This window comes from Theropithecus gelada, chromosome 4 (genome assembly GCF_003255815.1).
Source record: "Theropithecus gelada isolate Dixy chromosome 4, Tgel_1.0, whole genome shotgun sequence".
Classification (NCBI taxonomy): Eukaryota; Metazoa; Chordata; class Mammalia; order Primates; family Cercopithecidae; genus Theropithecus; species Theropithecus gelada.
In genome coordinates, this window is record NC_037671.1 from 71,220,158 (window position 1) to 71,236,241 (window position 16,084).

At 34.2% G+C, this 16,084-nt stretch overlaps 1 protein-coding gene across 50 annotated transcripts in view; it reads left to right on the forward strand.

The window, feature by feature from the left end:
* RIMS1 (regulating synaptic membrane exocytosis 1) overlaps positions 1–16,084 on the forward strand; it is a 491,301-nt gene that overhangs the window by 332,089 nt on the left and 143,128 nt on the right. For 26 of the 50 annotated variants that reach the window (XM_025382124.1, XM_025382126.1, XM_025382128.1 and 23 more), the window contains 8 exons: positions 1,562–1,608; positions 4,247–4,359; positions 6,531–6,661; positions 7,123–7,294; positions 7,417–7,570; positions 8,967–9,038; positions 15,087–15,243; positions 15,953–16,078. In XM_025382124.1, coding sequence (XP_025237909.1) covers positions 1,562–1,608; positions 4,247–4,359; positions 6,531–6,661; positions 7,123–7,294; positions 7,417–7,570; positions 8,967–9,038; positions 15,087–15,243; positions 15,953–16,078 — 972 coding nt within the window. The remainder of the gene's footprint in view (positions 1–1,561; positions 1,609–4,246; positions 4,360–6,530; positions 6,662–7,122; positions 7,295–7,416; positions 7,571–8,966; positions 9,039–15,086; positions 15,244–15,952; positions 16,079–16,084) is intronic. The other 24 variants (XM_025382132.1, XM_025382150.1, XM_025382177.1 and 21 more) reach the window with 2 other exon arrangements.

Consider the following 16,084-nt stretch of genomic DNA (forward strand, 5'->3'; position numbering starts at 1 on the left):
GGTAGGTAGAACTAATAAAGAATTCCACTGGATATGTAAACATCCAGTGGAAATTTATGCCTGAAAATATTACTGAAGCAATTAACATGAATAAATTTTAACTAAAAGTCACTTTGACATATTTTCAACAACTTCGCCACCATTCTTTTTTCACAAGACGCGTAAATTCCAAAGTTTGTACCTGGCTTTAGAGTTTCAAATTCTGATTCCATAATGGACTATGAAGCTGATTTTTTAAGAAGTTATACTATCTAAAAATTGATTGTTCCTCGATTTTTTTTACAATTTACTTTTATTTGCTTACATTAATTTAGAAGAAAGTAGCAGAATATAGTTTTTTGTGTGTTTTAGGTATTATAAATTAGTCTCTTAATTATAAATTCATTCAAATGATTTTATATAAATGTATAGTCATACAAAAATATATAATAAAATATATAAAATACACAACTTAGGCCGAATTGTCATTTTTTAAGACGTATAAATTATAGTTGGTTATGAGAATTACTTTGCACAAAATAGTCAAAATGACAACTCCAGAGAACAATCAAACAGGGAAAACTCTTTTTGTTTTCATTCCCCCAAAAAGTGAAAAAAAAAAAGTGAAGTTAGGTCATAAGGTAAGTGGTTAGAAATTCTTAAAAAATATGCTGATAATGTTGTTGAGACTAGCTAACTCCAGTCTGCTTTAAATGTCATGTTAATACTTGCATATTGTTAATCTTCTTAAATTGATATTAAAACATCTTTGAAAAATGAGAAGTAATATAGTCCTATGCAGTATAATACCTAAGCCAAGGTGATCTAGGGTTCTTAAGGGCACAGTGGGTAATGGATTAAGTTGAGACTATAGTACATATATTTCTTCAGAGTAATTTATCAGTGTGGCAGGAATGGGTGGTCTCACAAGTCACTTTCTAACCATATAGTAAATAGCCATATATTTAGCTAACTTCAGTATAGAAATATGGATCTCTATAAAGGGTATATATGTGTATATGTATTATATATTCACATATATAAAATAATTTGGCTTTTTTGTTGCAAGCTTGAACCATTTTTACTTTCCAAAGCAACTCATCCTTTTCATTTAACTTTGCCCATGATATTCACCATATCATTTTTTTATTGAGATGTTCCCATCCCTTTCACTCAGTAAACTCTTTCAGATGTGTTTGTAAAGCATATTACTGATTTGTAAAATTTGTGTCATTTTGATTTCCTAGAATTGAAGGAAAGTGTTACCTTTAACATTTTTTATTTCCAAACCTGCTGTTTTGGTAGTAAAAATATTGTGGTGATTTTAACCACAATATTAGTCTGATTGTTGTCATGTTAAAGTATTTTGCTCTTAAATATATAAAAACTTTTTTATTGCAGTTTTTTTTTGTGTGGTGTTTGACATTCATGCACATTAGTAGTTGCCTTAATAGTAACTCCTATTCATTTCCACACCTGTAAAGACCCAGCAGGATTTTTCACATCACATAAAATGGGCTATGATTGCCTCAGGCAGGGTCATTTAGCTAATGGGATTTTCACCATATCCTGTTTCTTTTAGTGACATTCCCCGGATTCCTGAGAGCTCCCACCCTCCGCTGGAGTCCAGTGAGTATAAGATTTCTTTGTTATTATAAAAGTATTGAACTAATTGAAAGTAAAGATTTCTAATTTTCTTTAGTTATTTGATATAATGAATTAGGATTCCTATACTAAAGATGTCTCCATTGGTACTAGATGTTGGCAATGATGCCAGTAACTGGAAATCCAAAGAAGTTCTACTTTAAGATTTTTCTTCCTCTACTTTTTTATGTGGTTTAAAGAAAAAAAAAATCTTTACTGGGAATACTCTTCAGCATCATAACAGTCAGGACCCTTACAGAGCTTAATATATCAGGAATAGTTCTATTTACATAAACATTTATTGTGATACTGGATTATTCAGTTTGATTGCTAAGCAGCTCAGTCTCAAGAGCAGCCTTGTGAAGAAACTAGGTAGGCACTTTAACAAATAATTGTATTACCAAATAACTGTCTTGCTCGTCTGTGTGAAGAGACCACCAAACAGGCTTTGTGTGAGCAATAAAGCTTTTTAATCACCTGGGTACAGGCAGGCTGAGTCCGAAAAGACAGTCAGCGAAGGGAGATAAGGGTGAGGCCGTTTTATAGGATTTGGGTAGGTAAAGAAAAATTACAGTCAAAAGGGAGTTGTTCTCTGGCGGACAGGAGTGGGAGTCACAAGGTGCTCAGTGGGGGAGCTTTTTGAGTCAGGATGAGCCAGGAAAAGGAATTTCACAAGGTAATGTCATCAATTAAGGCAAGGACCTACCATTTTCACTTCTTTTTTTTTTTTTTTTTTGAGATGGAGTCTCGCTCAGTCACCCAGGCTGGAGTGCAGTGGCGCGATCTCGGCTCACTGCAAGCTCCACCTCCCGGGTTCACGCCATTCTCCTGCCTCAGCCTCCCGAGTAGCTGGGACTACAGGCGCCCGCCACCACGCCCGGCTAATTTTTTGCATTTTTAGTGGAAACGGGGTTTCACCGTGTTAGCCAGGATGGTCTCAATCTCCTGACCTCGTGATCCGCCCGCCTCGGCCTCCCAAAGTGCTGGGATTACAGGCGTGAGCCACTGTGCCTGGCCCATTTTCACTTCTTTTGTGGTGGAATGTCACCAGTTAGGGCAGGGGCAGAGCATTTTCACTTCTTTTGTGATTCTTCAGTTACTTCCGGCCATCTGGGTGTATATACATGCAAGTCACAGGGGATGCCATGGCTGGGCTTGGGCCCAAAGGCCTGACAATAACAAAGTGTGTGGATTGTTTTTAGAAATGAATGGGTAGAGTAAACTTCACTAAACATAATGGGTCAAGGGACTGTGAAACCAGAGGGTTGAAAGAGTTATCTATATGGGAATTAAAGTCATTTCTGTATGAGAGAAGATGATATTGTGTGCAATAAAGTATAGACAATTAAGTTTTCAGTGATAATGCAGAAGTGACCCAAATATTTTCTTTGCAATGGATGGGAATTAAGTTAATACTTGGACTTGATTCCCGAGATGTTCTTACAGAACCCAGGTTATAGAAGTAGAGAATAAAAGGTGATTTAGGGGAAAACCAGTGATAGTGATTAGAAGGGAGAAGAAAATATGAAAGTAGGATAAACAAGGAAACAGACACTAGGCTAGGTTATCATCTAAAATGCATACCATCATGTTCTGCTAGAGGTGTACCCAGTTTTGGCTTTGAGCTTTCTGGTGATCAATACAAAGAAGAAGTGGGACTAATTGCATAATTTATATTATTGATATGATTAAAAAATACACTGATTGCCATAATATTACAAACAAGCATTATTAGAAATAACAACGTTCCTGTTGTGAGACTCAAGGAAATGTATTTTAAATATACCTGGGAAAATACACACAGTAACAATTTTATAGAGCTGTTTTTTATCACTAACAGTTTTTGGAGGGCACAAAATATGACATGAGAATTAATTTGTAGTTATAGAAAAAATGTGTGGATTGCACATACTCAGGCAATGCTTCATAAACAGTATTTCTCAATGAAGCATTGGCTACGTTTGAATGGTGGTGAGTTCAAGGTTATACTTTCTGGCTCAATAGCCTTCTATAAACACTCTATATTGCTCTGTGTGTCAGGGTATACTTGAACAGTGAAGAACTCCACCAAGTGGCCAAGAGGAGACCCAGCCTCCTTCGTGTGAAGTTGAAGCAAATCACTAGTCGTGAATTACTTGAAGTAGCATTTTCAGAGGTTCAAGATACTCATTTATAAGATCAAAACTAAGATAGATGGTATATCTGATTTTAAAACAATGACAAAATCTGGTTTAGATGTGGTTCATAAATTATATTATGTATGCATTCGTTTTAATTTCTCAGTAAGAACTTTAGGCAAGATAATTAGTGTTAACAGGCACTATCTTCCTTATCGCTGAAGCAGACCTTTACCCATATGTGAAGTCATATAAGAGTCTGTGTAATACCATGCACTCCAGAAATGTAGATCAATTATTTCCAATTGAAATAAGCACAACACTTCATTATATCATTCTTAATATTTCTTAAATAGACAATTAACTGAAGACAAAATCTACCCCATTAAAAGTAGGTTCTGTTATCAGTGGTAGTAATTATGGTTTTATGCAAATAAGGATGCATTTAACATTTTATTAAAAATATTTTCTACACTTACAAATATTACCTTTTTTTCTTATTTTAGGTTCAAGTTCCTTTGAATCTCAGAAGATGGAAAGGCCTTCCATTTCTGTTATTTCTCCAACAAGTCCTGGAGCTCTAAAAGATGCTCCACAAGTCTTACCAGGGCAACTTTCTGTATGTATTTTTTGTACATGTTGGAGACTGTTAGTATTTGCATATACTGTCTGAGTCTGTCTTTAAATATGTTCCCTTTTCCTTGAAGCCTGCAATACGTAGTCATTTAACACCATAATCTACTTCATTAGTTTTTCATGCATTTTTTAATTATTCCTTTATTCACATATTTATTCAGAAATACTTACTGAGTGCTTGCAATGTGCCAGATACTCTGAACATTAATTGATGAATGGTAACATAAGTAAATATTCATATTTTTGGTGTAAAAGTTTCTAAGGTAAATAATTGTTTACACATAATATTAGGAATTCATGCCCCATTTATGTAACAACCTTATGAGCCTAGAGCCTGAAGAGCCTAAATTTGGAATATTCTTTTTAACTTCCTAAGGCATTTGGCAAAACTCTTCGTTGCCACTGAAAGCTCTCTGAAAAAGCTACCATTTTCTCACTATTGCCCTATTATGTGATCTGGAGAAACCTGGAGTGAAGAAACTAGGGTTAAGTATAATGAAGAGCCATATATTTGTAGATTATGATGGAAAATGTTATGTTGATATTATAATTTAAGGACTTCGGACTATTTGTTTCAAGTTGTTATACAGAAAATGACCTTTTGCTCCTCTGATAATGTGTGGATTTCTGTGGTCTGCCTTTGTGGTTTTCTCTTGTTTTTAATGAGACAGAGAAGATATATACAAGCTTATTTCTCTAGGGCTTTTATGGTTTTAACTTTTATTTTTAGTATATTGAATATCTTTGTAATACCCTTTGGGTTTATCTGCCCTGCCATCTTTTTCTTCAGTGTATGTGTAAATCTCTCGTATTCTCCACATATTTTAAAAGAGGATGGAAACGTATTCTGGTTCTGTGAAAACCACATCTTAGGTATCAAGTGGGAATCAGACAGATCCAGGTTTGAATTCTTAATCTGTTCCTTACCATGAAAAGCTAATCCTATGTTAAATTAGTTTATTTTGTTATGATGACTCTCAGATATGTTCTAACATATACCCATTAACAGCATATGCTTACTCAAACATAGAATGAGAAGTAACTTCTAAATTAAAGGAAAAAAATTAAAGGTGATGACTTTGTTAAAGTGTCATTACCACTGCCAGGGCAGATACTGTAATGACTGATAAAATCCAATTCTTATGAGTTTGACAGGATTTTAGTATGTTACTTCCCCAGTATTCTTTGGTCTACTGTCATGAAATCTTGGTTAATAGAAATATCATTTGGCCTTCTTGTAGTTTGAAGATATCGTTTGTGTATTGTATCCTTTGTTTTTTCCTCCTTCTCTCATGAAAAATAACGTGTAACAGGTTAATTCTAAAAATTAAATGAGGGCTTGGTGCAGTGGCTCAGGCCTTTAATCCCAGCACTTTGAGAGGCTGAAGAGTTCAAGACCAGCCTGGGTAACATAGCAAGATCCCCAATTCTATAAAACATTTTAAAAAATGGCCAGACATGATGGTGCACACCTGTAGTTCCAGCTACTTGAGAGGCTGAACTGGGAGGATTGCTGGTTCCAGGAGTTTGAAGCTGTGTAGTGAGCTATGATCATGCCACTGCATTCCAGCCTGTGACAGAGTGAGATCATGTCTCCAAAAAATAAAAAAAAAATGTGAGAAAAAATACCAGGAAATACTTAGCAGTGCCTGTATAAAATAGGCCCACAGTAAATATGTTTTATGATCTCTTCTAATTCTTTGTATGTCTTATTCCTAATATCCAAACTCTTTTTTTTTATTTTAACTACCTGTGACACCAGAAAAAGCATTTAGTCACGCTATAATCATTTAGACACATATAATCCTCAAACTCTTATTTTTAACATTTAAGAACAATAGTAATGATTTTATATCTCCCTCTTCCCTTAGTTTTTTGGAAAAATTATTATTAGTTTTATTTTATAAAATGATATGTGAGAATGTACAGTAACACTGAAGGCCTGCCAGTTGTAAGTTATATTTAAAGTACTCAAAGAGCAAAGTAAAGTTCTGTGTGTTTATGCTTTCAAATTGGTATGTTTTTAGAAATATCTGTTTTGCATTATATTGTAATTCAAAATTTCCTCCTTTAAATATAACTTTAATTTTGTTTTACGTAAAATTGTAATGCCTCATGATTTTTACAAATAATTCCTTTCCTCATTGCTTCTAGGTGAAACTGTGGTATGATAAAGTGGGACACCAGCTGATTGTAAATGTTCTGCAAGCAACAGATCTACCTGCTAGAGTAGATGGGCGTCCTCGAAATCCCTATGTAAAAATGTATTTTCTTCCAGATAGAAGGTAGTGAATAATTTTAGAAAAAAAGAAAAATCCTAAAATCTATACTAATAGAAAAGGTAGAATTTTCTCTTTTGGGATATTTTTTAAAAACATAATAGATAATTCTTTCTGAGGGGATAAAAGTACATTATCTCTGAAAAAGGAAGTCCCTCAAGCCTTGTGTTGGAAATATTTGAAAATAATCTGCCAATTAAAAAAGAAATCTATTACCTTGTTTATAGACATATTAGTCTTTGATAGCGACACATCATTTAGAATGTACCTTTGTATGTGTCCCTATAATTACGACTACTGCTTATATTGTAATTGAAGTTAGATTATTAAACTCTAGTATCTTTTTATAGACTTTCAATGAGTTATAAGTTAAAATAATATAAATACCAATGGCAGTTTTACATGTGACTACAGTAGATGGCAGCATATACTTGCTTTTTCATTTACAAAACATACTTATTTTTCAGTGATAAAAGTAAAAGGAGGACCAAAACAGTAAAGAAAATACTAGAACCAAAATGGAATCAAACTTTTGTCTATTCACATGTACATCGTAGAGATTTTAGAGAACGAATGTTAGAAATAACTGTGTGGGACCAACCCAGAGTGCAAGAAGAAGAAAGTGAATTTCTTGGAGAGGTGATGTATATTTTAAAAACTCAAGTCAAATAGTTAATAAAGTTTTGTGATATTTATTACGATTGCTATTACATTATGTTTTGATAAAGGTACTTGATTTAATTTGAGAATTACCCTCTCAGATCCTCATAGAATTGGAGACAGCGCTTTTAGATGATGAACCGCATTGGTATAAACTTCAGACACATGATGAGTCTTCACTACCTCTGCCTCAGCCATCACCTTTCATGCCAAGGCGACATATTCATGGAGAAAGCTCTAGCAAAAAGCTACAAAGTAGGTTAAGGTTGTTTTAGTTGCCACAAAGTAATTATGCTGTAATGATCTAATTAGTGATTAATAATTCAAGATGTTTTTGTTTTTCAAATGTTTTATTAGAGATCAAAATATTGGAAAATTGTTCATTTTTATGAAGAATCTTGGCAAAACTGTTTCTACATTTTCACAATGAAAATAATATAGCATAGCAGAGTAATTCCAGAGCTGAAAGCCAAAAACCTCTGAATTAAAATTCTTGCACAGGGCCAATTGAGCTGTTGATTATTGACTGATGGAATAATTTCTATCATCATTGGTGGGTTGCTACATGTGAGGTCTTAATAACTTTATAGTTCATAGTTTTGTTTTTGTTTTTGTTTTTCCCCCGAGAGAGTCTCACTCTGTTACCCAGGCTGGAGTGTGCTGGCATGATCTTGGCTCACTGCAGCCTCCGCCTCCCAGGTTTAAGCAATTCTCCTGCCTCAGCCACCAGAGTAGCTAGGATTACAGACACGCACCAACATGCCTGTCTAATTTATTTTTGTGTATTTAGTAGAGACGGAGTTTCACCATGTTGGCCAAGCCTGGTCTTGAACTCCTGACCTCATGATCCACCCCACTTGGCCTCCCAAAGTGCTGGGATTACAGGCGAGAGCCACCATGCCCAGCCAGTTCATAAATATTTTAATAGTTATTCATAAGAAATATTGTTTAAAATATTAGAAGGTTATGTTTATTACGATTCATCTAGTGATTGGAAAAAGCTACTTTTTTCTGTACTTATCGAGTAATTTTGGAGTCATAGCTACATTTCTCAGTTAACTGAAAGACGCCTCATTTTGGTAATCTGGAACTAAATTATTTTTCTCACATAATTAAATATTTCATGTTGATGTTTCCCTGATCAGTAATTTCCTCAAAGTCAATGTTTAGTGAAGTATAGTGACTAACTTGGGGAGCTAAACATAAATATTTTATAAAGGGCCCTGATGTTTTTTCATAAAACAGGCTGAATAGAGCTCCAGCCAAGAAATGTCTCTGAACCTTTCCACTCAGCCCTATCCTCTCTGAACTGCAGAGGAAAGCACTTAATTGTGTAGAAAACAATGTACTGTATATACTGTGCTACAGGCTTTTAGTATAATATTTTAATTAAAGAATTAATCCGAAAATCTTACTTGGTAAAATCCCCTTGTTTCTATATGTCTTTGGTGTAATGAGGAGAAAATACTGATAAAATGTTATCCTTAGAGAACAAACATTTCTTTTAAAATTAGCTCAGTGTGTACTGTATTAGTCTTCGTAAGTTTTCAGTAGTAATGTAATTTACTTTTTAAAAAAAGTTTAACAATGTCCTTTACATTTCATAAACCAACCAGACACAGAGGTATCTGTTTGCCTTACTGTTGTGCAGGATCTCAGCGAATCAGTGATAGTGACATCTCAGATTATGAGGTTGATGATGGTATTGGCGTAGTTCCTCCAGGTGCGTGAGTGAAGAGCATGGCCCTGCTTCACTGTGCTGCTTTGCTTGTTTTCTCTGTCAGCTTCCAGACCTCTTTAGGATACTAAACTGAAGATTTATATCACAGAGAAATCAGTATTATATTATTCCATGGTGACTTACATTTCAAATTATTATTTTTATTTTATTTTATTTTTAGACGGAGTCTCACTCTGTCACCCAGACTGAAGTTCAGTGGCCTGATTTCGGTTCACTACAAGCTCTGCCTCCCGGGTTCATGCCATTCTCCTGCCTCAGCCTCCCTTGTAGCTGGGACTACAGGCGCCCGCCACCACACCCAGCTAATTTTTTGTATTTTTAGTAGAGACAGGGTTTCACCGTGTTGGCCAGGATAGTCTCGATCTCCAGACCTCGTGATCCGCCCGCTTTGGCCTCCCAAAGTGCTGGGATTACAGGCGTGAGCCACCGTGCCTGGCCACATTTCAAATTATTAAGAAAGTTTTAAATGTACTAGTCTCTGCTAATTAGCATTCCCACTTATTTTAGTGAGGTTCTTCCATAGAAACATGGCTAACTAGGTGAAACAAATCATTATTTCACAATGCTCTGAGCATAAGTGAAAATATGAATTTTATCTTGAAAAGATGGGGTTATTAAAAATTCCGTTGTTCTATGTTTTATATTGCATTTCTATGATTTTCATTCCACCATTTCTGAAAATAATGTAGCCTTCCATGGAATATACTGAGAAAAGTGCATGGCCAGGTTTAAAATTGCATGTGTGGCCTGGCTATAACTTTTAAAGCTTTTGTGATGTGTTCCCCACTGATTGTAGCTAGAATGTGTGTATATGTTTTAAAATAGTAATATGTTTAAGAAAGATGAAGTACTCATTTGAAGTGAACATCTTTTTGTCATTGTGTAAGTTAGTAAGACTTCTGTGATGTTCTACGTTTTAAATGTTTCTCATCTGACTTTTATCAGAGAAGTGTGTAAAATCAAGTGATAAAGACTTTCTTGGCACTAATTCTATACTTTTTAAAAATTTACTAATGAGAGGAGAAGTAAATATTCAAATAAGAAGAAATGAAAGAGACAGTCTTAAAATGTATAAATATGAATTTTAAAGGCAGTTTTTAAAGACAATATTGAAATGTATGCCCTTCATTTATGTAATTTCTCAGATGGTAGTGTACTTAATTTGAGGGCAATGGTTTTGCTCAAGTTGATAAATTCTACCATACTAACTTCACAGTTTGGAGAGATGCATACAACTTTACTAAAACTGGGAGAAAATTATGGAGAGTTCTCTAAAATCAAGTTGCATTTGTTCCCTATAATTCAGAGAAAATATAGTATGTATGTAGGTATGTATGTATTTAAGACAGAGTCTCACTCTGTTGCTAGGCTGGAGTGTAGTGGCACGATCTTGGCTCACTGAGACCTCCATCTCCCAGGTTCAGGTGATACTCCTGCCTCAGCCTCCGCAGTAGGTGGGACTACAGGCGTGCACCACCATGTACAGCTAATTTTTATATTTTTAGTAGAGACTGGATTTCACCATGTTGGCCAGGATGGTCTCGATCTCTTGACCTTGTGATCTGCCCACCTCGGCCTCCCAAAGTGCTGGGATTACAGGTGTGAGCCACCATGCGCAGCCAAAAATGTAGTATTTAATCACTGTGTGAAAGTAGAAAATATTGTTAAAATAATAAATCTAGTGCTGTGAAAATCTATATACTTATATATTAATCTTTAATGTCAGTGTATTGGTGAGAGATTTAGATCATACTGGAGAGCATTTCATTTTTGCTTTCTGTTTTTATTTCTTAGAAGGCCATAATAATTACACACATTCTCAACAAAAAAGTTCACACAAAATGTAACATCATATTAGTTTGTCATTAAATTGAAAGAGTAAAGTGATTATACATTTAAATTAATTTGGGATATTCAAATAGGAATTAGATTATTCCTGGTGGAAAAATCATCACCTCTAACAAGAATCTTTACCATTAATCAACCTTAATGTTGTCATTGCCAGTTTATCTAAATAGAATTTACTTCGTTGAGTGGTTCCCAATTTTTTTTCACCTGAAATTTCATATTTTTTGTTATGAGACAGGACAGTGAATGAAATAAATGGCCAATTAAATAAATCCTTACACAAATGATGAGTTTCTTCCTCTTTCTCTGAGAGAGCAACATGGATAACATCTTGTGAGAAGTCAAAGTGAGTTATGGAATCCACCAGAGATGGGATTAGTGCTTAAGTATCAACAAGGAGCACTGAATTCTAAATATACCTATATTCCATACTGAAATATACCATGTCCCTCAGAGTGTTTGCAAACATGCATAATCTCTGTTATACAGAAGCAGTATTTTTCAAATAATATTGTTCATTTTTATTTAGCATTTTAAAAGGTAATGAGTCAAACTTTAATAGAATGTGACTAGTAACTTATAAAACCAATAAGTAATATTTTATGTTTCAAAGATCTCCTCATAAATTAAAGGAGATCATGTAATTCATTAATATTTTCAGATACACTCTTCATTGATCGATTGTGATTATGTGGTAGTATCTGTATGGCAAATATCGTTAGTCACATAGTAATATACAATACATTTTAAGTGAAGAGGAAAGATGAGTCAGTAAAATAAGGACAAGAAGCTAAAATAAAGTGAGGTGATAAGTTAGCACAGTGCATTCCTATGTACTTTTAAATGTTGGTTACAAATTTGCTTCTATATTTCTAGCATCCAATATGAAGAAAAAATTTGTTTAGATATGGAAGTCATCTTCTATATATGTTTAATGTACTCAAGGAAGTTCCTGGTTGTATATTATCTAGAGAAGCTCAAAAGCTCTATACAAAATGTTGTACTACAGCCAAAACTTAAACTTCCTAATGCCTTGGCTTTTCTAGAACACAAAATTCTCTGTTTATGTTTCATGTGCTTACTATCTTTTTCCAGTTAGGGAAATATAGCAGGTTTTCAGCAGTTGAGACTGCCAGAGCCACATTTTATTAACTTTGTAGTTATAGCCTTATTGTTATTTAAAGTAAAAAATTTTAGCTGATTAAGAAGAATAAAAATGACCATATACAGAATGCCCTCATCTGAGGTGAGGAATCTAGCAACTTCAACCGGAAAATGAGAAAAAAGAATCTCTAATATCTAACTCTGAGTCAACTAAAACATTGGGATTACCACAAAATAGTTTCATCCTAGCCGGGCACGGTGGCTCATGCCTGTAATCCCAGCACTTTGGGAGGCCAAGGTGTGCAGATCATAAGATCAGGAGTTCCAGACCAGCCTGGCCAATATGGTGAAACCCCATCTCTACTAAAAATACAAAAATTAGCTGGGCCTAGTGGCACACACCTATAATCCCATCTATTTGGGAGGCTGAGGCAGGAGCATCACTTGAACACGGGAGGCAGAGATTGCAGTGAGCCAAGATCATCCAGCCTGGGTGGACAGCGAGATTCCGAGTGGGAGAAAAAAAAAAAAAAGTTTGATACCAGTCGTGGTTCTGAAGATAGAGTGCATGTTGTCAACAATAAATTAAACATCATGTGAAGAAAATAAAATTTTTTGTAAAAAGCAACTATAAATTTAAAAAGCAAAGAACTTTTTCTTTGTAAATTGCAAAGAACTATAAATGCATATTTATTTGAGATCATTTACTATAGAGTCAAATGTTAAAACTTTGAATATTTAGCATATGTTATATTCAAAATGACTTTGAGTCACCAAAATAGTACACATTGCCTTCAGTGTACTTTCTCTTTATGAATTCAGAACTTTCTAAGTTACATTGAAAGTTGTTAATATATTAAAAGTTTTAAGATTTCACTTGTTTCCTTAAAGTCCCTTCTTAATAGGACAAAAGAGACATTAATTTCTATATAAACACAAAGAATCCAAGAAACAAATTAATTATATATCTTTAACAGCAAGATGCCAAAATTCTCTAAAATTTATTCTGTAATAATTAATTTTACAAAATCTATTTATATACCTTGAATATGCGCTTAAATCTCGAAATAGGGCTCATAAGTCAATATTGGCCTTCCATAAAATTATTGTATAATTGATACCAAATGGTAACTAAAAATGTTTAAGTAATTCAGACTATGGATTAATTGTCTTTAAAAAAACAGTCACTTTTTTTTTTTTTTTACAATGAGCTATGTATTAATAGTGTATGCACTACATGTTAACTTAGTGGGTCTCTTTCTAGCCTTAATATTATAATTTCTAGTCTTAAAATTACAATATAATATTACATGTGAATAACAGACTTTTTACACAAAACTCAATAGCTTAGTTGGTATTTTGATAAGATAAAAAATTAAAGTATTTGAAATTATAAATTATACCATTTATGATAATTAAACATATGTTTTTACAGAGTGACAAAATGGTTGTATTTATTTGGTCTGAATATTGTCAAAGTAAGTGTAATGAAATGTTTGAAGTCCCTTAAAATTAGGCATAAGATCATGGATTCACAGTATATAAACTGCTAGGGACTATTAGCCTGCCTTTACTCATGATGTTTCATAACATATTTTTGAGATAATGTGAGAGTTACCAAGTAAAAAATGAGCAACAGTTTTAGCTTCCCAGTTAAATTTAATGTATTTATGGTTTATGTATGTTTTATGTAGTTGTAAATATAGTTTTTTGTTTTTACTTTGGCCACATAATTTTTTAATTTTCCTTATGATAATAAAAGACAGTGACCCTTGTGAAAAAATTTTAAACTCTAAACTCTTATTTTGGTTTTGAGATTACTGTTTTATCTTAACCATATCAGAGACAATATAAACCTTAACTTCAGGGGAAAAGTAGCTGTTATAATTAATTTCAAATTGCAATATGTTAACTATATTATCTTAATTATGCTAATTAAAATAATTATGGAGTAGTTTCAGATGTGTAAGGCAGATTTGGCAGTTGGTTCTTTAGAAGGGTTCATTTTCTCTACATTATTGTGATCGTCATCTTCAGTCATATACTACATTTGAAAATTGCAGTATTATTTGTGGTTTCACAATCAGTATAATGGTATACTTAATCAGTATAATGGTGAAGATCTCCTACTCTTCTTTGTTAATTAAAACTGAAATAATATATTCGTTTTCTTATTAAAGATGCCATTTGCAATCCAACTAAAGTAATTTATCCTCTACAATAAAATTGAAATGAATAATTTATTTAAATTTATTTAAATTTATTACATATATTTCTAAGCATTGACTTGTATTTTTTTTTTTTTTTTTTTTTTTTTTTTTTTTTTGANCTCCCAGGTTCATTCTCCTGCCTCAGCCTCCCGAGTAGCTGGGACTACAGGTACCCGCCACCACGCCCGGCTTATTTTTTTGTATTTTTATTTTTTATTTTTTTTTTTTTTTTTTTTTTTTTGAGACGGAGTCTCGCTCTGTCGCCCGGGCTGGAGTGCAGTGGCCGGATCTCAGCTCACTGCAAGCTCCACCTCCCGGGTTCCCGCCATTCTCCTGCCTCAGCCTCCCGAGTAGCTGGGACTACAGGCGCCCGCCACCTCGCCCGGCTAATTTTTTTTTTATTTTTTAGTAGAGACGGGGTTTCACCGTGTTAGCCAGGATGGTCTCGATCTCCTGACCTCGTGATCCACCCGTCTCGGCCTCCCAAAGTGCTGGGATTACAGGCTTGAGCCACCGCGCCCGGCCCATTGACTTGTATATTAACTATAGTTTCCTGTCAAGCGCTTCATTTGTGTTACTAAGTCACGAACTCATTCATTATTTACATTGAAACAGTATCCCAACTCATCATAATGTCTGAGGCATCAACTGTCATATTCGTATTAGTATCTCCATGGTACCTTTGAGCCAACTGTAACCTGTTTCAGTGCATGTATATGTTACACTCTATGTAGGTATACTTAACTGATTGCATGACATGTATTCTTCATAGATCAATGGCTGCTTTAGTGTAATTTTATATTTCTGTGTTAATGTTTGCATTACGGAAGAATACTGACTAAATGTTTTCTGTGTGTACTCTTGCCAGTAGGCTATAGGTCTAGTGCTAGAGAAAGTAAATCTACAACATTAACTGTGCCAGAACAGCAAAGAACAACTCATCACCGCTCACGTTCAGTATCTCCTCATCGCGGCAATGATCAGGGAAAGCCGCGTTCACGTTTACCAAATGTGCCATTACAGAGGTAGGCTTTGAAATGGGCTCAGTGTCCCTGACAGTACATTTTTATTATAATGCAGTGTAAATTGCTGCAAAACTAACTGAAATGAAAAAATAGTTTGGTCAAATTATTTTTTTCAGAATTAACTGTAGGCAAAATGCTTTTTTATTCTTTGTCCAACCTATATGGCAGTCTATTTTAATCTGAATAAATTTCCCAGGGAGTAGAAATCGTTTGTGTCCTAGGAATAGTTTTTGACTAATTGGCTTGTATTCTGTTTGCTAGTTTTCTTTCTTGTTAGAAAAAAATTGTAGCAAATCAGAATTGTGGAGAGAAGTGGCAAAGAGGATAAGGTTAAGAGACAGAATGGACTTTGAAGAGTTTTAGGATTGTCTCTTTGAAGCACTTTAAATGATTGGAAATATAAATAAAACATATAATATACTGCTGTACTTCATTTTACTCTGATACACACTCCTGAAATTGTAATTAATTATGCCGATGAAAATTGTTTTTTGGTAGAAGTGTGAAAGAAGGTTGGAGAAATGCAGCCACAGGCAAAAATTCGTAGAAAATAAATACTCTTAACTCATTGATAAAATAGGTTTTGATTATGACGCAAATACTTTTCAGTGTTTATTTGCATATCACTGTCAGTTCCTTCACTTTAGTCTGTCTGCCTGTTTTGGGAAGATGAAACAATTTGACACATAGAATTTTGTAATCATTTTAGGAGTTTAGATGAAATTCATCCAACAAGAAGGTCACGTTCTCCAACCAGACACCATGATGCCTCCCGAAGTCCAGTTGATCATAGAGCCAGAGACGTGGATAGTCAGTATTTATCAGAACAAGACAGGTATTT